Genomic DNA, 26,023 nt, shown 5'->3' with positions numbered 1-26,023 from the left:
TTCGGTAATCCATACGCTTTTGGAAGGAGAGAATCACTACAACGTAATTTATAATATTCGTTTTTTGAAATATAATCTTCCTTAAGCCATCTCTTCAACAAATCATTCAAATCGTTCTCTATTTTTTTGCACGGATTTTTTTTAACAATAGTGTAAGTGTTGACATCTTTTAAAACGTTTTCCATTTTGTTAATATAATGAGATCTTTCCATTGCCACCGTAGCATTACCCTTGTCCGCGCGTGTGAATAGAACATTCGGATTGTCTTTACAAAATTTTATTAAATCTCTGTGTGCACCAAGTAATTTTTGTTGACTTACGTCATTTTTATCCTTCGTGTTCAGAAGTTGTGCAAATTTTGGAACCGCGATATTTCTGATTGTTGTGAGATTATTAATATTATTTCGTTTGCTATTACTCTCTATGTCCTTGATGAATTCATGTATCGCTGTTTTTTTACTAATATTCGGAAGACAGAATTTATCACCCATTTGCAACAGATTAGAAACGTTAGGCGGAATGTCTGTGTTGGAAAGATTAACAAACCATTTTTTATTAGTATTTTCCAAAGGGTTAATTGTATCATTGAGAAATTTATTGGCTTCTATGTGTATATTGATCTCCTTGGCATCATTAGTGATTGCCCTGAGAGAATTTTGTGATATTTTCGTCGGTTGTGAAGTTTCAAAATGTAAAGAACAATGTATATCTATAGGTTTGATGCTGTTGATATACTTATAGTGTTGTTTTCTCTTAAGCCAATTGAATTTCTTTTCGTGTGCAGTAACCAATCTGTTGTGGCAATTTTTAAAAGCAATGTTATGATGTTCGAAAATTCTATTCCACGCGAGTACAGGTAAACGATTAAATAACCCGCTGGTGAGATGAAAAATCCTATTTTGTAATGACTCTACCTGTCTATGCAAATCAAAGATTTCAATGCTCATCGCATTTGTTTTGAATTTGTACAACATACTATCTAGTCTTCTGATCGATCTGTGATGAAAAACGTTAAATTTAATGCGGCAAAAACCTTCTAAATGTGTAGGAAAAATATCGCCATTTTTACAATTTCTTAAAAATTCCAATTTTGCTCTCGCTCTTATTAACAAGTAATTCGCATTAATCCATTGTTTAAAATAATCTGCGGTTATTCTTCCAAAAACTCTATGAATAAAATTAAAATTAAAATAGTAATCAGTCCGTTTTGTGTTAAATTGACGCATTGTAAGGCCAGCGTATATTAAAAATAAATTAATACAATTGTCGCTCGTATATTGAAAACAAAGTGATAAATATAAGGCCAACTTATCGAGCTGAATATTCGAGATGTTCAGTCAACTACCATTTATTACATGTATAAATTATAAAACTACAGTCATTATATTAAAACTAACGCAAATTACAATCATTCTATAAACGTTTCGACCGCACGCGGTCTTCTTCAGTATAATTATTGAAATATAAATTCTTACAATTCACATAATATCGAAATTTAATTATAGTTATTCAGAATCAAGAGTTTTTGAGTAATTAACGCGTGTTTCAATCCGTCCTGTCCAACAATGTTCGCCTCGATATGATCCCTGATTTTGTTCAGATCTCGGATAGTTTCATCGTTAATATGCGAGAAATTAACCCGTTCCGTAGGCGCTGCGATTTATAAAAAATTACCGATCAACGCATGTCCAAATTATAATATGTATCCCCTACAATTGGTAGTATGCTTACCTATCATCGTTCTTCTTGATAATTTTGCTACTTATTAACAGTTATTAAGGATGACACATAACAAACCAACAATACAGAAAGACAGCTCATTTTAAACTCTACTTGATCGGAGAGCGTGCGTGTTTATATATGATCTAATATCTATGTTTTACTCGTTAATGTCCTATTTGTCCTATTATTATTTCTTGTTCGCTAATATATCCAAAATATCAAAATACGACTCGCTAAGTAACTCAGTATCTTTGTTTAAATTTAGTCCATTTTTTTGTTCCTTGATATGTAGCATCTCAGAAATGAGTCTTTTATAATAATTATTTTCGTTGTCCATGATCTTAACATTGTCCCAATTAAAAGTATGATGTTCATTTATTATGTGTTCAGAAATTACTGAATGTTTCGTTGAGTCCAACCTAATATTATTTTTATGTTCTTTTATTCGCGTCTGCAATTGCCTCTTTGTTTGGCCTACATAAGATGCATTACAATTATTGCAACTGATCTTATAAACCACATTCGAATTGCATGGATGTTTAGTTTTATCTTTCTGCGCTTTAATAATATTGTCCAGTTTGTTGAGACATCTATACCCTACCATACAATTTTTATTTTTTACCGAGGAAACAATCATTTCTGAGATCCCATCTATATACGGAATGACAAAGCAATGGTTACCCTCTTGATCTGATTTTTAACAAAATTAATCATCGGATAGAACACATCATATCTAAGGGGAGCATTATAGAGAGACAGGCCAACATAGAAAGAACAAAAAGTATAAGAAATGACTCGGTCAATAAAAAATTCTTTGTCATTCCGTATATAGATGGGATCTCAGAAATGATTGTTTCCTCGGTAAAAAATAAAAATTGTATGGTAGGGTATAGATGTCTCAACAAACTGGACAATATTATTAAAGCGCAGAAAGATAAAACTAAACATCCATGCAATTCGAATGTGGTTTATAAGATCAGTTGCAATAATTGTAATGCATCTTATGTAGGCCAAACAAAGAGGCAATTGCAGACGCGAATAAAAGAACATAAAAATAATATTAGGTTGGACTCAACGAAACATTCAGTAATTTCTGAACACATAATAAATGAACATCATACTTTTAATTGGGACAATGTTAAGATCATGGACAACGAAAATAATTATTATAAAAGACTCATTTCTGAGATGCTACATATCAAGGAACAAAAAAATGGACTAAATTTAAACAAAGATACTGAGTTACTTAGCGAGTCGTATTTTGATATTTTGGATATATTAGCGAACAAGAAATAATAATAGGACAAATAGGACATTAACGAGTAAAACATAGATATTAGATCATATATAAACACGCACGCTCTCCGATCAAGTAGAGTTTAAAATGAGCTGTCTTTCTGTATTGTTGGTTTGTTATGTGTCATCCTTAATAACTGTTAATAAGTAGCAAAATTATCAAGAAGAACGATGATAGGTAAGCATACTACCAATTGTAGGGGATACATATTATAATTTGGACATGCGTTGATCGGTAATTTTTTATAAATCGCAGCGCCTACGGAACGGGTTAATTTCTCGCATATTAACGATGAAACTATCCGAGATCTGAACAAAATCAGGGATCATATCGAGGCGAACATTGTTGGACAGGACGGATTGAAACACGCGTTAATTACTCAAAAACTCTTGATTCTGAATAACTATAATTAAATTTCGATATTATGTGAATTGTAAGAATTTATATTTCAATAATTATACTGAAGAAGACCGCGTGCGGTCGAAACGTTTATAGAATGATTGTAATTTGCGTTAGTTTTAATATAATGACTGTAGTTTTATAATTTATACATGTAATAAATGGTAGTTGACTGAACATCTCGAATATTCAGCTCGATAAGTTGGCCTTATATTTATCACTTTGTTTTCAATATACGAGCGACAATTGTATTAATTTATTTTTAATATACGCTGGCCTTACAATGCGTCAATTTAACACAAAACGGACTGATTACTATTTTAATTTTAATTTTATTCATAGAGTTTTTGGAAGAATAACCGCAGATTATTTTAAACAATGGATTAATGCGAATTACTTGTTAATAAGAGCGAGAGCAAAATTGGAATTTTTAAGAAATTGTAAAAATGGCGATATTTTTCCTACACATTTAGAAGGTTTTTGCCGCATTAAATTTAACGTTTTTCATCACAGATCGATCAGAAGACTAGATAGTATGTTGTACAAATTCAAAACAAATGCGATGAGCATTGAAATCTTTGATTTGCATAGACAGGTAGAGTCATTACAAAATAGGATTTTTCATCTCACCAGCGGGTTATTTAATCGTTTACCTGTACTCGCGTGGAATAGAATTTTCGAACATCATAACATTGCTTTTAAAAATTGCCACAACAGATTGGTTACTGCACACGAAAAGAAATTCAATTGGCTTAAGAGAAAACAACACTATAAGTATATCAACAGCATCAAACCTATAGATATACATTGTTCTTTACATTTTGAAACTTCACAACCGACGAAAATATCACAAAATTCTCTCAGGGCAATCACTAATGATGCCAAGGAGATCAATATACACATAGAAGCCAATAAATTTCTCAATGATACAATTAACCCTTTGGAAAATACTAATAAAAAATGGTTTGTTAATCTTTCCAACACAGACATTCCGCCTAACGTTTCTAATCTGTTGCAAATGGGTGATAAATTCTGTCTTCCGAATATTAGTAAAAAAACAGCGATACATGAATTCATCAAGGACATAGAGAGTAATAGCAAACGAAATAATATTAATAATCTCACAACAATCAGAAATATCGCGGTTCCAAAATTTGCACAACTTCTGAACACGAAGGATAAAAATGACGTAAGTCAACAAAAATTACTTGGTGCACACAGAGATTTAATAAAATTTTGTAAAGACAATCCGAATGTTCTATTCACACGCGCGGACAAGGGTAATGCTACGGTGGCAATGGAAAGATCTCATTATATTAACAAAATGGAAAACGTTTTAAAAGATGTCAACACTTACACTATTGTTAAAAAAAATCCGTGCAAAAAAATAGAGAACGATTTGAATGATTTGTTGAAGAGATGGCTTAAGGAAGATTATATTTCAAAAAACGAATATTATAAATTACGTTGTAGTGATTCTCTCCTTCCAAAAGCGTATGGATTACCGAAAATCCATAAGGAAAACTATCCAGTTAGAATCATAGTTTCATCGGTTGATACAGCTCTATACTCGCTGGCTTCGTTTTTACAAAACACCTTACGAACTAGTCTACCCAAAGCGAAAAGTCATATTAATAATAGTTTTGATTTGTACAGCATATTGTCTGGTAAAAAGATTGATGAGAATGATAGGATGTTTTCCTTGGATGTGGTGTCTTTGTTTACGAACGTTCCTCTGGATCTTGCGATTGACGGTATTAACGATAGATGGGATCACATTGGAATAAATACTAAAATACCGAAAAACGAATTTTTGGGGGGTATAAAATTCATATTGACTTCTACATATTTTACATTTGATGACATAATTTATAAACAGACGTTTGGGACCCCTATGGGGTCACCGTTATCACCAATTATTGCAGACCTGGTTATGCAAGATCTTGAGGATACAGTTCTCAAAGCGTTGAATTTGGAATGTTTGTTTTATTTTCGTTATGTGGATGACATAATAGTGGCCACCTCTATGACTAATATGACTCAGATTGTGAATAATTTTAACAACTATCATGAAAGACTTAAATTCACGGTCGAACAAGAGGTTAACCATAGCTTGAATTTCTTAGATTTATCACTTAAAATTATTAATAACAAAATATATATAGACTGGTATCAAAAAGAAACCTTCTCAGGAAGGACGTTATCATTTTATTCAAACCACCCACTATGCCACAAAATAGGAATAATATATAACCTTGTAGACAGATGTCTATTGCTATCACATCCACTATTTTTTAATAAAAATTTGGAGTTAATTATTAATATACTCAGAAGCAATGGTTACCCTCTTGATCTGATTTTTAACAAAATTAATCATCGGATAGAACACATCATATCTAAGGGGAGCATTATAGAGAGACAGGCCAACATAGAAAGAACAAAAAGTATAAGAAATGACTCGGTCAATAAAAAATTCTTTGTCATTCCGTATATAGATGGGATCTCAGAAATGATTGTTTCCTCGGTAAAAAATAAAAATTGTATGGTAGGGTATAGATGTCTCAACAAACTGGACAATATTATTAAAGCGCAGAAAGATAAAACTAAACATCCATGCAATTCGAATGTGGTTTATAAGATCAGTTGCAATAATTGTAATGCATCTTATGTAGGCCAAACAAAGAGGCAATTGCAGACGCGAATAAAAGAACATAAAAATAATATTAGGTTGGACTCAACGAAACATTCAGTAATTTCTGAACACATAATAAATGAACATCATACTTTTAATTGGGACAATGTTAAGATCATGGACAACGAAAATAATTATTATAAAAGACTCATTTCTGAGATGCTACATATCAAGGAACAAAAAAATGGACTAAATTTAAACAAAGATACTGAGTTACTTAGCGAGTCGTATTTTGATATTTTGGATATATTAGCGAACAAGAAATAATAATAGGACAAATAGGACATTAACGAGTAAAACATAGATATTAGATCATATATAAACACGCACGCTCTCCGATCAAGTAGAGTTTAAAATGAGCTGTCTTTCTGTATTGTTGGTTTGTTATGTGTCATCCTTAATAACTGTTAATAAGTAGCAAAATTATCAAGAAGAACGATGATAGGTAAGCATACTACCAATTGTAGGGGATACATATTATAATTTGGACATGCGTTGATCGGTAATTTTTTATAAATCGCAGCGCCTACGGAACGGGTTAATTTCTCGCATATTAACGATGAAACTATCCGAGATCTGAACAAAATCAGGGATCATATCGAGGCGAACATTGTTGGACAGGACGGATTGAAACACGCGTTAATTACTCAAAAACTCTTGATTCTGAATAACTATAATTAAATTTCGATATTATGTGAATTGTAAGAATTTATATTTCAATAATTATACTGAAGAAGACCGCGTGCGGTCGAAACGTTTATAGAATGATTGTAATTTGCGTTAGTTTTAATATAATGACTGTAGTTTTATAATTTATACATGTAATAAATGGTAGTTGACTGAACATCTCGAATATTCAGCTCGATAAGTTGGCCTTATATTTATCACTTTATTTTTTAATCATTTTTATTTAATTGTAATTATATATTAATATTTTTATAATTTTTAATAGTTTAATATTATTGTATTAATATTTTTATATATCAATATTTAATTATAATTATTTTTTAATCATTTTTATTTAATTGTAATTATATATTAATATTTTTATGCTATTTATTAGTATCTTCTTATAAATTCTTATAAATTTATTAGTATCTTCTTATATATGTGATATATTCTTAATATATTACATTTAATTTAAATATTTTTATATGTTCAATTGACAAAATAATATTTTTAATTGAAAGGTTTAGTCAAGTTAACAAATTTTTTTACAGTGTATTATACAATGAGAAAGAGAAAAAAGAGCATCATCAAAAGGAAAATTATTCTGAAAATAGCACTTTTTATTTTCTTAATTTTGTTGCGATCATAGATCATTTTTAAAAGTCTCTATTAACAATGTTGTCTTGAATTTAATAAAATAGATTGATATTAAATACTAAAATAAAACTGATATTAATAAAACATTAATCATAAAATAGAACAGTATTAAAATAAAATACTCGTTTCGTTTCGTTTATATTATTATTAATAATTTCGCGGTCACGAAGTTATAGATGCATTTTACCCGCTTTGATAAAGATTAATCAAGCTAAAATTAATTAATAAAAATAATACAATCTATTCTCACTTCTCTAGAAAAAATCTTATATTCATATATTAGAAAAACAGATATTATCGGGGAAAGTGTCACTATATAGAATTTATATAATATAAAAATAATACATACATATAAATATGACAGATATACATATATTAAAGAATAAATGGCAGCGACTATTATAAAAATTTTCAAAAAAAAATTAATTAATAAATTGATTTTATTCTTTAATATTTTTACTCATAATATTTTTGGCTTGCGATTACTTTTACGTATGACGTCATGCAAAATAATAATTCATCCGCAAAAATAATTGATCTGGAAGATATACGTGGGCTTTGTCCACTCTTCCTTGGGTAATTTCCATCTTTAGCAGAGCATGTACAAGCGCATACAAGGAAGGAACATCCACTCATACATCTATTTAGCTTTTACACGTACTTTTATATACGTTCCGACCGGAACCGCTCCAATTGGCCGGGCATTTATTTTCGAACATCTTTATTTATCGTGCGACGCATCGTAAAAAGAGCCGGGACACGTCGCATTAAGATTTTACAGCCCGAGCTCAATGTGTAACCGCGATGAGAGAGCGCAAACTTATCGTCATCATAACCCGTACAAAGTATATATCCCTACCATTCGCGGCTTATTTTCAATCTCCGTTTGTTTACCTGCAGAAATGTTTCAAGGTTGCTGAATATCCGAATCTAATTAAGTTTCTATTATTCTGGATCGATAAATTTTTTTTCATTTTCTTAAATAATATATTCAAAAAAATGCATTTTTATTTATATTAATATAAATAAAAAAATACATACATAGGTTTTAAAAAATATTTGTATGTAATTTTTATTTTTTATCTATAATTTTTTTTATTTTTCAAGAAATAATAAGAATAGAATATTTATTAGACGTTTGATAATTGCAGTTTCGTGATGATATGTGTTTCGTAATCGTATTCATGTAATAACTGCAAGATGTTTTGATCTGCACATCTTCCCATTGCGAAAATATTACGTTACATATTTTGACAATGGAAACTTACAACCGCATATCTGGTTTCACTTCACACGATTCTTGCATACAAGAGATCATGTTTCCTCGTATAAGGCACGAGACATATTATCAAATATTTCCAAATCTTTGCAATTTTAAAGCATGTCAATTTAATTTTTTATTATGCTAGTTTATTATATTAATTTATATTATTTTATTATTTATTATAAAAATTATATTAATATTAATTCATTACTTTATTACATTAATATTATTTTAGATATAAATCTCTCGCAAATCTTGCACATGAAAGACTCTAGTTCACAGTTCAAAATTTCATAATTATGTAAGCATACATTCTAGATTATGTTATGCTTTTGTGCACACAAACGTATTTCTCGCTTATGGCTAATGTAATAACGTAAATGGAGAAGCATTCATATACAAGGTGTTTCGAAACATGAAACTTAATTTTAAAAATCTTTTTATAATAAATTTACCATTTGAAACTGATCAAACATTAAATATTTTCTCAATTACATCTTATACATTTTATACATTCATTTGCATTTAAGCGAGCACTATTTTTTTATTTTTATTAGATATTTAATTATACTTTAAGGGGATGCTGACCATGACTGTTTTACCGACCTCTTGCATCAGCTCATAACAACAGTTATTTAATACAAAAGTTCTGCAGTTCATTTGTGCACAAAATATGGCGCTTCCAATAGAGATGACATGAAAGAATAACAACGCTTCTCATTCATTATTATCAGTACTTTCATTGTGGAGGATTTTTCAATCTGTATATTCAATAAAAAGTGAACCTAACCTAACTTAAAGTCGGTAAAACAGAACTACGGTAGCATCCCCTTAAAAGCTGAGTTATCAAAAGATCTTTGATCTTCAATGGCTGATAACTCGAAATAACTATCAACTTTCCAATCTTTCATCATGCGACGGACTCGCAATGAAATTAATCGAGAAGTCTGTTACGAGATTATAAATTCAGGAGCACTCTGTACGTGTATGCAAAGTCTTTACACAGGAGCGCGAGAGTAACTTGAGACCCTTGTGCGAGGCAACTATTTAAACCGCTGACCGTAAACAGAGAAGCCCGGGAGAGAAAGGCACCCCGGGTTCTTGTAAGGGCGTTAATTACAGGGCTCGCGCGGGCTTTTGCTTTCTTTTGCCTCGGTCGATTTCCGTTGCCGGAAACGGAGTCCCTCTCGCCGAGTAAAAAGATGCAATAAACGCGAATGGTCGAGTGCGCGCGACCATTTACTCTTGGTACACTTACTCGGTACATTTACCTACTACACTTTGGAGTGATAAATGCGCGAGTGAAATATAACTCTTGTTTTTATTCTTAAAAGAAAAAAAAACTGCCTTCACTTAATATCTTCGTGCACATATTTGGATACCCTAATTAGCACTTCTATCTCATTTGATGATGACGGTAATGATGATAAAATAGCATATAGGACAATTTTAAATATAATTGAAGAGAATGTTGAGCAACAATCTTTTTTTAAGAATTTTAAATATATGTAATAAAATTAATTAAAATTTGACATTTTTTTACATTTTTAATTAAATTATTTTGTTATATTATATCAATATTAATTGTAGAGAAAAATATGTTACATCTCTTCAACGGAAGAAGAAGAGTGCTAAAGGTTAAAGAAATTATAAATAAAAAAAATGGATTTTTTAGAAATTATTTTAAATCATACAAATTGCTCAGTCTAGAAGTGGAGACGAAAATATATGACAAATGAGTTTTCAGGGATAAATTTAAATTGCCGAGAAGTGATAGATAAAAGATTTTACTAAAAATACTTTTCCTCGATTGCGATTTTATTTTCTGCTAAATTTATCTCAGCGCACTTTTATTTAAATTGGTTCTTAATTCCGTCAGCAAAATCTGGATTTTTCCATTTTTTCCAAATTGTTGTTCAAATTTTGCTTTGTATATAAACAATTGGATTTAATATTTGGGTTTAAAATCTAGAATTTTTTGGATTTTTGAAAGTATCCAGAAGATGAAAATAATATGGGGCGAACTTAAGATTCAGTTTACTGACGTTAGTAAAAAAAAGAAAAAAAGATTGCAGAGGGTTTATTGGAGATTTTATATTCATCTGTGTAAAATAACTGACTTCGAACAATAAGACGTGCTTCGGCGAATCGAAAGAACGTATCGTATTACTCGTTTAATGACGAAGTCAGAGGAGAATCGAGCACTATACGGACTATGCAATCATCGTTTCAACTTACTCTGGAATTACCGGGCGTATTCGAAACATGACACGACAATTGCCATTACCTAGTCTAAGCATACGCTCATGCGAATTACTCGATTCTGTTTCAGACACATCGTACGAGAAGGCCTGTCGAAGGGGTAGCGCACCCGCCACTCCTGTGCTTGGGGCGCGACCCTTGGATGTCACCCCGAACAGGATCGTTGTAAGTAAAGTTGATTACTCGTGTAGTAATTTGTTAATACATAATCGTTCCTATCGCACCAATAATTCGCGATTTCATTTTGACATTTCCCGACATACGACATTTATTAATATTCCTAAATAACTATTTATACATAGACAGGATGTCTACACCCTGAGAGAATTTTCTCTTAGAATTTACCCTGAAAATCATAGACAATATGGTATTGGAAGAATTTTATAAGAATTTCTCTGATTAATATTTATCACAATAAAAAATATTGATATGTACATAGTAAAATTTATCGGACATGTTTTATATTTTATTGTGGTAAATATTAACCAGAAAATATTTTATTACATAAGAATATTTTAATTCCTAAAAATATGAATTCGATCATACGAACTTCTTTTGTCGTTGACGAAACATCATAACGATGGGACGTGTTCCTCTTTTAATTTTTAACTTTTAACATCATAACGATGGGACGTGTTCCTCTTTTAACGTTTAACTTTCGATTTCAAATAACACCGGTGTGATGTTATGTTAACCTCGGTTTAATTGATGAAATTTCACTTGAAAAGGACCACAACCAAATGGTCGAAACGTCGTGAAATAATCAAATAAAATTGCTAGTTACGTCGTAGTCAAGTCGTTTAAGCTTATTTTCACCACTAGCGACAAATATTAATTTTGATTGATATTAATTTTAATTGATCGAACTTCTTTTTGTTCTTTATTTTTTCTATATACATTATATATATATATTTTGACATCTATTACATCTCTCGCAACTCGAGATGAACAGTCTCGTGTAACACAGTTTGGCGGGGCTCATGAATGAGAATTGATTTCCCGGGCTGAAAGACTTCCTCTCGCGAATAGCTGAGAATCTACATAGTTTACGTCGGCTCGTCGGTCAACTTAATGCCCGTGTTAAATATTCACGAGATTTCACCGAAACGTCCGTGTGTCCGCGCGTATACATATATATAGGATACGTGTAATTAGTTCGTTACACCTCGTACATAAACCGCCCCGCCGAGACGACGACGACGACAACGACGGGTTCAGCAATCTCATTTTCCATGGCGCCTGGCGTTAAGCGATCTCGGCTATATTTAACGTCATCCTCCTTCCCTTCCTCCCTCCTTTCCCGGGACAGGCAGCGCTTTCGTCTGACAATTTCACGTTAATTTAATTTAATTGAGCGGAAAATGTGCGTATATATATCTGTGTGGAATTATTTACCCCGTCAAGAAATATATCTACTCTTCTATCACTGTCGATATTATCGAGTCTCACAATCGACATAATAATGTAGATATGGTACACAGAGAGAATTTTCTCTTAGAATTTACCCTGAAAATCATGGTAATCGTGCGATAATATGATATTGGAAGAATCTTATAAGAGTTTCTCGGATTAATATTTATCACTAAAAAATATTAATATGTACATAGTAAAATAGTACATAGTAGTACAATTTACTATGTACATAGTAAATTACTATTATGCACACTTGTACTATGCACACTTGTACTATGTACTACTATGTATTATTATGCACACTTTTACTATGTACTACTATGTGCTACTATGTACTATTTTAGTACATAGTAGTACATAGTAAAGTGTATATAATAGTACATAGTAAAATTTACTATGTGCACACTACTATTTACTATGTGCATAGTAAATTTTACTATGTACTATTATATACACTTTACTATGTGCTACTATGTACTAAAATAGTACATAATACAAAATAGTACATAGTAGCACATAGTAGTACATAGTAAAAGTGTGCATAATAATACATAGTAGTACATAGTACAAGTGTGCATAATAGTACATAATATTGCGCATAGTAAATTTTACTAAAAATTTACTATGTACATAGTAAAATTTACTAAGTACATAGTAACTGGTAAATTTTACTAAGAATTTATTATGTACATAGTAAAATTGACTATGTACATGTTAATATTTTTTTGTGGTCAATATTAATCAGAAAAACTCATAAGATTCTTCTCATACCATATTGTCGCACGATTACTATGATTTTTAGAGTTAATTTTAAGAGAAACTTCTCTCCGTGTAGAGAGGCGGAATTTTCTCCAACGAGAAAACATGAGATTATATTAGCAGATCGCGTTATTTTCATTGTTATATTTAGCAAAAATGACGAGATGATCATATATATTAATTTATATCGTTCGCCGCTCATTTAGCGGTAAATGTAGCGTCCAGATTTTTATTTGATTAATGTGAAAGTAGTATAATCATCATTTAAATTTCGTGATCGTTAGACTGATTATGACCGTTTAATTTCTATTTGATTAATGCGAAAGTGGCAGTATTGATATTACAGTTGGGTAAAACCTTAAACATCTAGTAGAGAATTTGATTCTATTTCTTCAAAAATTAAGGAATAATCTTGGAATTTAATTGGAATTTAGAGAATTTTTTTTAATTGCTCCTTTGATCATTTTTCTCTTATTTAACACTTAAGAAACATGTCTAACATATCTTTGCAATATTTAAGTTTTTATTATATGTGATTTTTTATTGACGGTTTATTTTAGCAGGAGAATTTTATAGAAAATTCAAGCTTTTAATAAGCAATATTTAAATAAATTAATATTCTTCAAGACGTATATAATTACTATTTTTGTTTCATAATTTTATTTTATATTTTTGCATACATTTTTAGCGTTTAAATATAGTTGCATCATATCGCATATTTGTTATTGTCTAAATAATTTTTTAATTAATAAATCAAATAAATGTTAGAGAAACTGATAACTGATAATTTTTAATAACTGCAATCGCATGAATAAAAAACATTAGAAAGCTCATACAATAAAGAATCTTATTTCAAAAACCTGCATCTGCAAATCATTTTTTATCTTATCTGGAATTTTAAACGAAAATATCTGAAAGGTAAATTTAGGAAATTCTCAGGGAAATTTTTTACAATATTTGAGTAGATATTTTGTACATATTATAAAACGAAATAATCGTTAAATAGACATTTTTTAGTGTTGAAGATACGCCAAAAATATCTAGCAATGCGCTTTTGACTTTAATCAAGCCGAATTTTTTTTCAAAACAAAAACGCTCATTCAATATGGCTAATTAGCTGCAACTTACAAGCTTTCGTAGCATCTCGATTTGCATTGAATCGAGTGTTTGTCGTCACAGCCAGGTTTTACTGTTATAAGATACCTAGCTTGTTCGCCTTCGGCGAATACCAAAGAACCGTGCAATGCAATTTTTTTTAACCAGACGAAACGTAGATTGTACTATCACGCGTGCATATTTTTCGACTGATCTGTCAGTAGTATCTTTTATAGAGAGTGCATTAACCTCATGGATTAGATTTCTCTTATGAGCACAAAGGAATCGAGAATTTTCTCGTGGAAATTTATTATCATTTCATGTTCTCTGCGCAGCAGCGAATTTGGACGCTTAAAAATTTACTCTGTAATCGAGAGATTATATTGCGAAATTAATTTTTCAAAAAAAAAAAAAATTCTATACCGATTTCCTGATAATAATAAGTATTTCTTGTCACATAATTTTATATATTATATTGAAACTTGGCTATTTCTGCTCTTTCGAGTATAGATGCCAGAAATATCCCACCTTGCTCTTTTGCTCCAAACTTTGTTCGCCGATCACGAAATCGGGATTTCAATCTTCCGATCACGTAGCACCGATCTCACGAATCTTCCGACGCCTAGGGTGGCTAACTAACTGATATCTTCTTTCGGAAGGCGAACAACACCTTCCGGTTGTTTTCGTATTTCCGAAGTGTGTCGCGTCTTTCTTCTCAAATCATGATGAAATTCGTCGAATTCGTTGATGGAATTCGATTCTTCATAAATATATCGTATTTCGAAACTACACTCCTCAATATAATTAAGGGATAAAAAATAGGCAAACTTTAAATAACTGTAACTTTGTTTCGAAAAATGATAATTTAAATTTTAAAAAAGGGTTTTTAAGCTTGAAATCTCTACTTTCGAAAGCTCATAGCTTTTTTCATTTCCTTCGATTCTGATATTTTTTACATATAGAAAATGGCGAACATAACGAAATGGAAAAAGTTTTTCTCACTTTGTAGACATGTTGCATACACAAGATTTGAAAAAATTTTTTTACATTTTTTCACGTTAAAGCCTAAAGTTTTCCCTGCAAAATCGTTTTTTTTTAAGTTAAATTTTGATCTTTCCTTATCAAGTTATCGCAAGTTGAAGAGAAAGTGTCATTTTCACTTTAATCGAACATAACTCCGTTAAAATTCATCGTATAGCAATTTTAAGAATGGATTCTTAAAGCTGAATCTTTGCTCTATAATATGATATAGAGACTGAATTTTTTTTAACTCGTAAACTTTTTACAAGTAAGTGAAAATAACGAAGAAATTCGCGAGTTTTCTCCTTTTTATTTAAACTTTGAAAAAAAGTTACGTAAAGTGGCTAAAAATATTTTATTGATTGACATTTTTTTGTCTCTTAGTACCCCAAACTTGGTAAAAAATCACAGACTTGCTGTGATAATTTCTTTATAGCGATCCGTATGTTTAAAATGATCGATATGTCTACAAAGTGATAAGAAAATTGTCCATTTCGTTATGTTCGTCGTTTTCTGTATGTAAAGAATATCAGAATTAAAGAAAATGAAACAAGCTATGACCTTTCGAAAGTAGAGATTTCAAACTTTAAAATCCTTTTTTAAAATTTAAATTATCATATTTCAAAACAAAGTTACAGCTATTTAAAATTTACCTATTTTTTCGATCCCAATTTTCTTGATCCCGTAATTATTTTAGGAATGTATATTTTTTTAAGAATGCATACATACATTTATAACTCTAAATATTATCGAGAATTATTATTCCATAAAATTCTTTCCACTAAACTTTGATTTATCCGATTTATTCGATTTGTCGCTCGATTATTACAATTATACTATATGGTTCTTACATTTAATTTAAATGTGAAAGGAAACGCAATACAGGAACTATTGATCCAAGTTTCGCGAACACGAGCAGGTGTTCTCAATTCTTATGTGTTAGATTAAGTCATTGAATGTTTTCCCGCCAAATTTTTCTACAAACAAAATTTACAAATTAAAAATATATTTTTACTTTTTAAGATTACGGAAAATAATTTTAAATTATAAAACATTTTTAGCGAAAATTATAAATATATTTTATAAATTTTATTTTATATATCTACTTTTTCTATCAAAAATTTGATATAAATTATTAATACAAATGTGAAAGATTGGCATATGTATATTAAATTATTTAATTATAAATCAGCGACACACATTAAGACAGCAAATAATAATTTTTTCGCTATAACTATTATAATAATTATTCGAAAATATCTATTATTTAGATATAAATATATAAAAATGAGTTCCTATTAATTCGTGTCATTATAAACATTTTTTACATAAAACTTGCAATATCCTATTTACATTATCGATTGAACAAATTAATACACTAACAATAAGATTATATATTCGATTGATCTTTAAACGCGATATTTAAAGACCTGTACTTATATGAGAATAAGAGGAAATTAAGAAATATTTTGTGAAAAGATGCTGTGTTTACGACGTTCGTTGTACAATGACAGTTTACGCATCGATCGTAGCTCGTTGGTAAAGGGTTTTAAAGGAACAAAGGGACGAAACGGGAACTGGTTTTGGGAGAAGACGCGACAAGTAACGCCGTTTCCGGTTGAAGAACGTCGCAGGCAGAGACTTACTAACTGAATTATTTACTGGTCGTCTTGTGCGCAGCTTAATAATCCGATTGCATTTATCTCGGATATCCGAAAAAGACACAAAAGTGTCAAGAAATGTCAAGAATGCATTATCCCTTTCCGTGTGAACTCGAATTTTTTTTCAAGAAATCTGATGAGATATAATTTTAAAAAATTGGAAATTAAAAAATTTAATAAAACATTCTTAATTTTTTAAATAAATTTTTAATGAATAACGAGACTATTAAATAGACATTAACTTTGACCTGTCAAAATATACATTAAAATTAAAAATTCCGCGTGAATTCGAATTTTTGTTCAAGAAATCTGACGAGATATAATTTAAAAAATGAATTGGAGAAAATAAAAAAATTAATGAAAGATTCTCAAATTTTTAGACATTAATTTGGACCTGTCAAATATACATTAAAATTAAAAATTCCGAGAACATAATGATTAAGTTAATTACAAGTGCAACGAAGGAAATACTCGATCGATCCCTTATTTCGTACATGGAGCACGTTTCTACGGGACAGTGAGCGCGGCCGATTGCAGATGCAATCAGCGGACGCTTCAGCGTCGCAGCCTCCAATTTGAGAACCCCTCGAAGACGTTTTTGTCCTTACCAGTGTCGCGGGAACAGAGAACCACGTACGAGAAGGGAAGGACCGTGAGGTGGGGAACCGAGGGGGTTGACCCGTTTTGCCTTACCTGAATGCAGGGGCAGAGTTTTCGGTCGCGATACAAAGGTGCGCGCCCCAAGGATCCCTTGACTTCGGCTACCCGGATGAGCCAACATCTGCGTCAGTCGTCGACGGGATTTCGCCGCAAAATCGCGCGGCCTCCTCGAGATCTCGCGGAAAAATTGACACGCTCGCGTTCGACGAATAATCAACTCTCGTCAGGATTGTGTGAATCAGGTGTCACCGAGATAGATGGAAATCTGATGAGTGTGTCGCGGTTACGTTGAAAATATTCGAACATGTGATTGTGTGAGCGCATTTGATTGGATTTACTTCTACATCGTGTTTTTAAATATTTTTAAAATTTATTATCTTTTATTAAAATTTTTTTAATGTTTAGAAAATAATTTTTTAGAAAGAAATAATTTGTTTGGTATCATGTATAAAAGTCTAGTATTAAAAAATTGCGAGGAAATAGATTTGTGTCTTTAATTCTCGCTTGTCATTTAGTGGAATTAGAAAAAAATTATTTGGAATAGAAAATAATTTTGACGTCTACATCATCTTTTTAAATATTTTTAAAATTTATTATCTTATTAAAATTTTTAAATATTTCAAAAATAATTTTTCAGAAAGAAATAATTTGGTATTATTGTATAAAAGTCTAGTATCAAAAAATTGCGAGAAAACAAATTTGTGTCTTTAATTCTCGCCTGTTTAGTGGAATTAGAGAAAAATTATTTGGAATAGAAAATATTTTTGAAATCTCAGAAGACTTTGAAAAAAATGTTTAATTTCATATTTAATTATCGCGATCATATCTCATCGCCTATTAAAACAAAATAGCTTTATCGTAATATTTTATATATATTTTATATTATTAAACATTTTGGAGAAACTGGGACCACTTTTTTTTCGAGAGAATTTAAAATTTTTTCTTCTTTGTATCTTCGAGAAAAAAAAATTTGCAAGTTTGTCAAAGTTTTTAAATAATAATGCATAGTTTTTTTAGTTGAAAAATCATATAAGAGAATATGTAAAGAAAATTAAAATTGCATTTCTGAATTTTGTAGAAATTTTTACTCAAAAGAGAAAATATTACATTTAATATGTGTAATAGTTTATTTAATGGAATTAGAGAAAAATATATTTAAAATTTGGAGGCATTGTTGGAATCAGAAGATCTTGTTGTAAATTATTGCTAATTTTAAAAAAATGACATTTTGTGACAAGAAATGTTAAAGTAGTCGTTGCACTAAAAAAATTATTAAATCAATAAATATTTATTTCAATACTGCTTTATAAATAATTTATTGGAAACAAATGTTATCTCTCTTAAAAAGGATTTCCTTGCATCAAATAAATAATTTTGCCCATCAAATTAATATTATTAGTTTCAAATAAATTTATAAAGGAGTATTGAAATAAATATTTATTTGAAGTCAATAATTTTTTTTTCAGTGCGCAAACATTTTTTCATATTCATAATTATCACATTTTAAAAACCAAAATTGAGGCACATGAAATCGTAACAATTCAACTAAATCAAAAACTGTCCAAATCTATAAACTAATATCCGTCACAGAAAATTAAAATCGCATCGAGTATAGGAATGTTGTTTTCGATGAAAAAAAAAATCCTACATTTTGCGGCGAAAAAAATCTGCTCGCGATCGAGCCGAGGCGCATCGCGCAGGATTTCGCGAGAATGATAGGGATGCATTCACGCGTCCGGCCGGTCATTATCCTCGCATCGATGCATGACGATGATGCTCGTCAGCTAGTCGTGAAATCCGATGCGATGCATCGCGGGCAAAAAGCATACGAAGTCCCGGAAGCATTCGTGTATGTGCGATCGTGAAAGCCGCGTGTAACTATTTAAAGGGCTTCCCGATTTAAATCACCGGTCGGGAAATAAGGCAAGGCCCGCCGTATAAATCCGAGAGGCGTATCCCGGGGACCCCGGGTCTGCTGCATTCGAGTTTTCGCTTTCAAAACTCCGGGGCTACTACCTGAATGCGGAGATCCGAGAAATATTTGGCTCGCGATAGTTCATCTTAACGGTTGGCAGCTGGCGAGCGAGTATCTCTCGAAAATACGGAGTGTTGTTTATACACCGAGAGGATTTACTCTTAGAATTTATTCCGAAAGTCCTGGTAATCGTGGGACCATATGGTTTTGGAAGAATTTTAATTTAAAAAATATTAATGTGTTAAATTTAATGGGAAAATTAATCCGCAAATTGGGTCTTTTAAGTTTATCCTATATTTAAAAGAATTTTAATTTAAAAAATGTTAATGTGTTAAATTTAATAGGAAAATTAATCCGCAAATTGGGTCTTTTAAGTTTATCTTATATTTAAAAAATCGTGGGATCATATGGTATTTAAAAAATTTTGGATTATTTGTTAATACAGGTTTATTTTGTTATGGAATTTTGCTTGTTCTTTAAAAATCCTGGAAATGTGCTTAAATTTTTCGTAGATCCTTGATTTTTTTTACTTGTGAACATTTAGTTTCTTCGGATTGTCTTAAGAATAAAATAATTTTACTGGTGAAATGAGTTGTTTTACTTATAAAAATATTGTAAATCGAGTCATTTCATCAGTAAAACAACATTTTTTCGCCAAAGTTTATGAATCGAGTCAAGTTTTACCATTATAAATATATAGATTTCATAAGGCTGTATCTATCTAAAAATATTCAGCTGAGATTATTCGAGTAAAAAATATTTCAGTTATCTTACTTCGTAAATAATACAATGTACTATTTATTTACAGAATCCAACAAAAGTGTTACAAATAAGTTATTTCTAGATTTTAAATATTCAAATATAAGAGAATATTTTATCGAACATTATAATGGATATGTTTATTTTTGTTAACGTGCAATTTATATCGACTAGATTAGAAAAATAAAATACTTTATTCCTTGTACATATTGATTATATTACTAAAAAAATCGTCCTTAATTCCACTAAATGGCAGCCGAGATTTAAAGACACAAATCTGTTTTCTCGCAATTTTTTTGACACTAGACTTTTATATGTGATAATAACCAAATATTGTTTAAACAAAACGAAATTTGAACAGCAGTTTGGAAATTTTTGCCTTAAAAGATCCAGATTGCTGATGAAGGGTTAATAATAAAATAATATATTTCGAACATATTTTATATCTCATTGTGATAGATATTAATATTTTTTATTGTAAAAATATTAATCAAGGAAACTCTTATATAATTCTTCCAATACCATATTATCCCACGATCGTATCAAATTCAAATCTTTTTTTATGCTTGTTTGTCTCATTCTGAACGAATCCATTAAAGATTCAAAGAAGAAAAATTTGCTCTGTTTTGCAGGCAACGACGAGTTAATTTATGAACAGATAATTTATTGTCCGATAAAAATTCGCGAGAAATTGGGAAAATCTATCGAATAATTGATCGAAGAATATAAAAGAAACACATGAGATTTGTATAAAATTAATTCCTGCAACAGAGCATACATTTAATTATAAGATTCTTTATTCTTACATAGAGAACGATTGAATATTTTTAACTCTCCATCACACAGCAATCATTATTTTATCAAACTGCAAATTGGGTCTTTTATATTATTATTTGTATGTTCTAAGATTTTCAAAAAATCTAAAATAATTCTAGTTTATCTGTTAATATCTCTATTACAATATCCAATAGATTTAAAGTTTATAAATATTAAACCCAATAGTTTAGACAAAACGAATTTTGAACAGCAATTTGGAAAAATGGAAATTTTTGCCTTGAAAGACTTAGATTGTTGATGGAGAGTTAATAATAAAATAATATTTTTTAACAAGAAATTCTTCGAATAGAGCACCTGAGAAATTCCACTGGATAGTTTCCAATCCCGATTAGATTAACTGCGTTTATCCTGACATTGCTTCGACCTTATCTCGCATGCACGTGCATGATAGCACGAAGTTTCACTACCACGATAATATATTCGATGATGACGGTCATTTTCGCCCAGACAGCGGGCAAAGTGCAAAAATGTACAACGCATCCCGATAAACATTGCAGTCGATTTCAAATGAGAATTAGTAAAAAATTTGATTATTTGATAGATGCGTTGCTTACGGAAACAATCTTTTGCATTTAAAATTGTGAAGATTACCAAGCAAATATTAACGTGGGAGATATTCAATTGTACATAAATTTTCTCAGTCATCCGAAATAAACAATATTTATACACATTCGAACGCGAACGTCATGTTTTACATTTCAAGTTCTTTTATCAACAGTGCTTCCGTTGTGGAAAAAAACCTATTGTTCACGTTTGACATACGCGAAAAATAAAATTTGAGCGTGTTATGGAAATATTTTTTTCGTGTTATCAAAATGTTCACCATAGACTCCAACTTCCTGCGATATCACCATGAGAAACATTAATAATAAAAAAATATGACGTATATAATACTTTATTATATAAGTTATATATAAATAAATTTTCAAGATAACTAATTAATTAAAAAATAATTAATTAATAATAAAAATAATAAAAGTAATAAAAAGAAATAAATAATAAATTTGAAAATGATTAATTATTAATTATTTCACGATAGATTATTTATACAAAAATGTGAGCAATGAATTATTTAAACATTCTCCTGGCAAGCTGTGTGATTTTATAATGTGAAGGAGATGCACCGTATGTGATTCCACACATACATATATGTATATATACGCGAATCGAAAACATCTGCTCGGTTTTTCTCACGCGGCCGAATTTATTTGGGATCGCGTGGATGGTAAGAAGAAAAATGTGCGTGAAACCGATGGAGGAAAACGAAGACGATAAGGTTGTCAGCATGATCATCAACTACTTTAGCACGAGGGTAAATATTGCGAAAAGCTGATCGAGAATTCTACAAATGTGTATAAAAAATCTGTTTAAACAGTTCCTGAACTTTAGTGATAAATCGAGATTTATTCGCTTAGGAATTATAATATGATGGTTCACGACGACTTTAATTTTTAATATACAACACGTATCCTGTATATATTCCTTACAATTTTTTAGAAACAATTCTGTGACGTTTCTTCAGAAATATGTATAATTTGGATCGATTAATTTTCCTGGATTGATTTGAATCTTCATCTTTTTATTGTGATGATTATTATATTTGGAAGATGTAAAATCGCTATTTTTAATTGGTATACCATTAAATTGGTGCTTCTTGCAGTCTATTAAGATATAATATTGCAGTCTATTAAAATAATATTGTGAAATGTTTTCTTTTGCTTTTTTCACGTGTCAAATATTTTTTATATCTATCGACTATATTTATACTTTTTACATCCATTTAAAAACGTATCAAGTTTTTTTTTAAATAACAATCAACTACATCTGTTTCTTGCTTTCTCTGTAGTTTAAAAAAATACATATAGCGAATTTACAAGATCAAAAAATAAATAGCGTGTTTTCTAGTGATATACAATCGTCCAGAAAACAAAAATACAAGTCACATTTATAGGATATAAATGTATATTATTTCACAATTGTGCATATGAAAAAAAGCCTATAAAACGGCATAAAAATATAATGAAAATTTATTTTTACGACAGATTATCAAAACTTGTTATTACACATATAAATACGCATAAGCCACCAAAAATATTTATTTTAACCGTGTGCATCCAAAATACATGTGTATTTTTTCTCCATCACATGTTTCCTTAATCCTGTCAAAAAATGTTGAAGTTTGACCCGAGATTACCTCTTCTTCCAGAATTTCTTCTCGAAACGGTCGTTCCGGTCGAACCCTCTGAAGAGAACGAAGAGCGTAACGAAGCTCGAGCGGCAGAAGCAACGAGGCGCCGGTCTTCGGGGTTGCCGTTCGCACGAGTCTCTCTTATGCGGACAGGCGGTGACCTCGATGGACCTCGCGGCGGTGACGCCGCTGCATCCCAGCCTCCTCGGCAGGCCGCACTGCTTCCAGGTCACGCCGAGCACCGGCGGGCCCAAGTATTTCAGCTGCAGAACCGCTCACGAACGGGACCAGTGGTTGCACAGGTCGGTATACATATATATATATTGCCTTTTTATTTATCGCCTCGTCTCGAGACTTGATCGCTTCGCCCGGCTATTCGTTTTCTTCTTCTTGCGAGAAACGAGACACGCCGCCGATTATCTCGAGTATTCGCCCGGGGTCCAGAGTGTCCTAGATTCGTTGTTTCTCAATCGCAAAGTCGCGGACGAATCTGATATTTGGCTTTGATCGAGTGCAAAGTTCAATGTATCTCGAAAATCAATATAAATAAGTGCTTTTGCAGCCATGTTGTGAATTATGATTAATTTTGAAATATATATTAATCTTCTGGCTTTAAGAAAATTAAATTTCATTATGCCATTTTTATTGTATAAAAATTATTTGCGAGGAGTTGGTTATAGTGTACCAAAAATTATCCTTGATACGGTTTATTTAAATTACCTCAGATTATCTAATAATAACTACCTCAAATTACTTAAGATTATCAAATATTACCTCAAATGACCCAAGATTACCTTAGAATCGAGGGATTGGTCATTAGTTTAGGGGTTGGTTATAGTGTGCAGTGTATGACTAATTTTGAAATATGTATCAATCTTCTGGCTTCAAGAAAATTAAGTCATTATACCATTTTTATTGTATAAAAATTATTTGCGAGGAGTTGGTTATAGTGTACTAAAAATTATCCTTGATACGGTTTACCTTTAAATTACCTCAGATTATCTAATACTACCTCAAATTACTTAAGATTACCAAATATTACCTCAAATGACCCAAGATTACCTTAGAATCGAGGGATTGGTCACTAGTTTAGGGGTTGGTTATAGTGTATAAAAAATTACTCTTGATACGGATTACCTTTAGATTACCTTTAAATTACCTCAGATTATTTAATACTATCTTAGATTACCTAATAGTACCTCAGATTACCTAATACTACCTCAAATTACTTAAGATTACCAAATATTACCTCAAATTACCCAAGATTACCTTAGAATCGAGGGATTGGTCACTAGTGGTTATAGTGTACAAAAAATTACCCTTGATACGGATTACATTTACATTACGTCAGATTATTTTAATACTACCTCAGATTACCTAATACTACCTCAGATTACTTAAGATTTCCAAATATTACCTCAAATTTTCTAAGATTACCCCAGATTTTTCCAAATATCTTCGAGAACGTCGATTTATCAATAATGTTCACTAACTTTCAAAATTAAAGATTACCTTAGATTACCTCAAATTATTAGAGACTACCTTAAAAATACCTATAATTATCTACAGATTATTTGATATTATCCTTAGGATACTTAGATTTCCTGTTAGATTACCCAAGATTACCTGAGACTGCTAAAGATGATTTAGAATTATCAAAAATTACCTTGCATTACCCAAAATTTCCTTTAGATTACCGCTGAATTACCTTGTACGAAAAATTACCTCAGTGACCAACCCCTCGACTATTTGTGATTTATGAATCAATATTATAATGAAGGAAATGCGAGAATGAATTGGTTTTATGTTTGCACAGCTTAAGGAAATCCGTTCAGCCGGATGCGGAACAAACACGCCGAACGGACAATTCCCTGCAGATCTGGTTATTGGAGGCGAAAGGTGTACCTGCAAAGAAGCGATACTTTTGCGAGGTCTGCCTGGACAGCACCTTATACGCGCGAACGACTGCCAAGCTGAAGGCTGACTTGTGCTTCTGGGGCGAGCACTTCGATTTTCACCACTTGCCCTCCGTCAACACGATCCAGGTTAATCTGTACAGGGAGGCGGACAGGAAAAAGAAGAGGGACAAAAATGTTTTAATAGGTAAGCATCATCCAATTGCGAAGAGTCTCAATATTCTTGTTCCAATTTTTTTTTAATTAAATTTATTAATTAATATTAATTGCAATGTAATATTGTGTCTTCATGTACGACCTTCTCTTCAGGTTCTGTCAGTATACCGGTGCACAACGTGACCTCGCGTTACCTGACGGAGAAATGGTATACTGTAGTAGGTGACAAAGGACCTCTCAAGGAGCCACCCGCATTAAGAGTGAAATGCCGCTTCCAGTCGGTCGACATTCTGCCAGTTCAGGTCTACCAAGAATTTCTGGAATATCTGAAGACCGATTACGCGGCGCTATGCGAGAAACTGGAACCCGTCATAGGTGTCAAGGCGAAGGAGGACATCGCGACTGCCTTGGTGGCAGTCATGCAACGGGAGAAAAAGGCGCCGCAATTCCTCGCGGATCTTGTCATGATGGACATTCATCGAATAGGTCTTTATCAAGGATTTTTATTCATTATTCTATTATTTTTTTATTATTTAATCTCTCCAGTTTGTTAATTTATATAATTGATATTTTTTGTTTGCATGAACAATTGCTTTATATGAGAGTTAAATAGGAATACAGG

At 31.1% G+C, this 26,023-nt stretch overlaps 2 protein-coding genes and 1 long non-coding RNA gene across 10 annotated transcripts in view; 1 reads left to right on the top strand and 2 right to left on the bottom strand.

The window, feature by feature from the left end:
- The window catches only part of LOC114936085 (uncharacterized), a 277,220-nt gene that overhangs the window by 13,515 nt on the left and 237,682 nt on the right, over nt 1-26,023 (bottom strand). The window lies entirely within an intron of this gene.
- raskol (Ras GTPase-activating protein raskol) overlaps nt 1-26,023 on the top strand; it is a 449,557-nt gene that overhangs the window by 416,269 nt on the left and 7,265 nt on the right. For all 6 annotated transcript variants that reach the window (XM_029309096.2, XM_029309094.2, XM_085486328.1 and 3 more), the window contains 4 exons: nt 11,033-11,127; nt 23,348-23,631; nt 25,146-25,432; nt 25,555-25,887. In XM_029309096.2, the coding sequence (XP_029164929.1) occupies nt 11,033-11,127; nt 23,348-23,631; nt 25,146-25,432; nt 25,555-25,887 (999 nt within the window). The remainder of the gene's footprint in view (nt 1-11,032; nt 11,128-23,347; nt 23,632-25,145; nt 25,433-25,554; nt 25,888-26,023) is intronic.
- On the bottom strand, nt 675-6,782 carry LOC146721746 (uncharacterized). The gene is made up of 2 exons (XR_014925513.1): nt 5,618-6,782; nt 675-975 (listed from the first exon to the last, which is right to left on the bottom strand). It is a non-coding gene; the product is annotated as an uncharacterized LOC146721746 (long non-coding RNA).

Source organism: Nylanderia fulva, unplaced genomic scaffold (assembly GCF_048542155.1).
Source record: "Nylanderia fulva isolate GAGA-0341 unplaced genomic scaffold, ASM4854215v1 Scaffold42, whole genome shotgun sequence".
Taxonomy (NCBI): domain Eukaryota; kingdom Metazoa; phylum Arthropoda; class Insecta; order Hymenoptera; family Formicidae; genus Nylanderia; species Nylanderia fulva.
The sequence above is the reverse complement of the archived record's forward strand: the minus strand, read 5'-3'. Positions and strand labels throughout refer to the sequence as shown.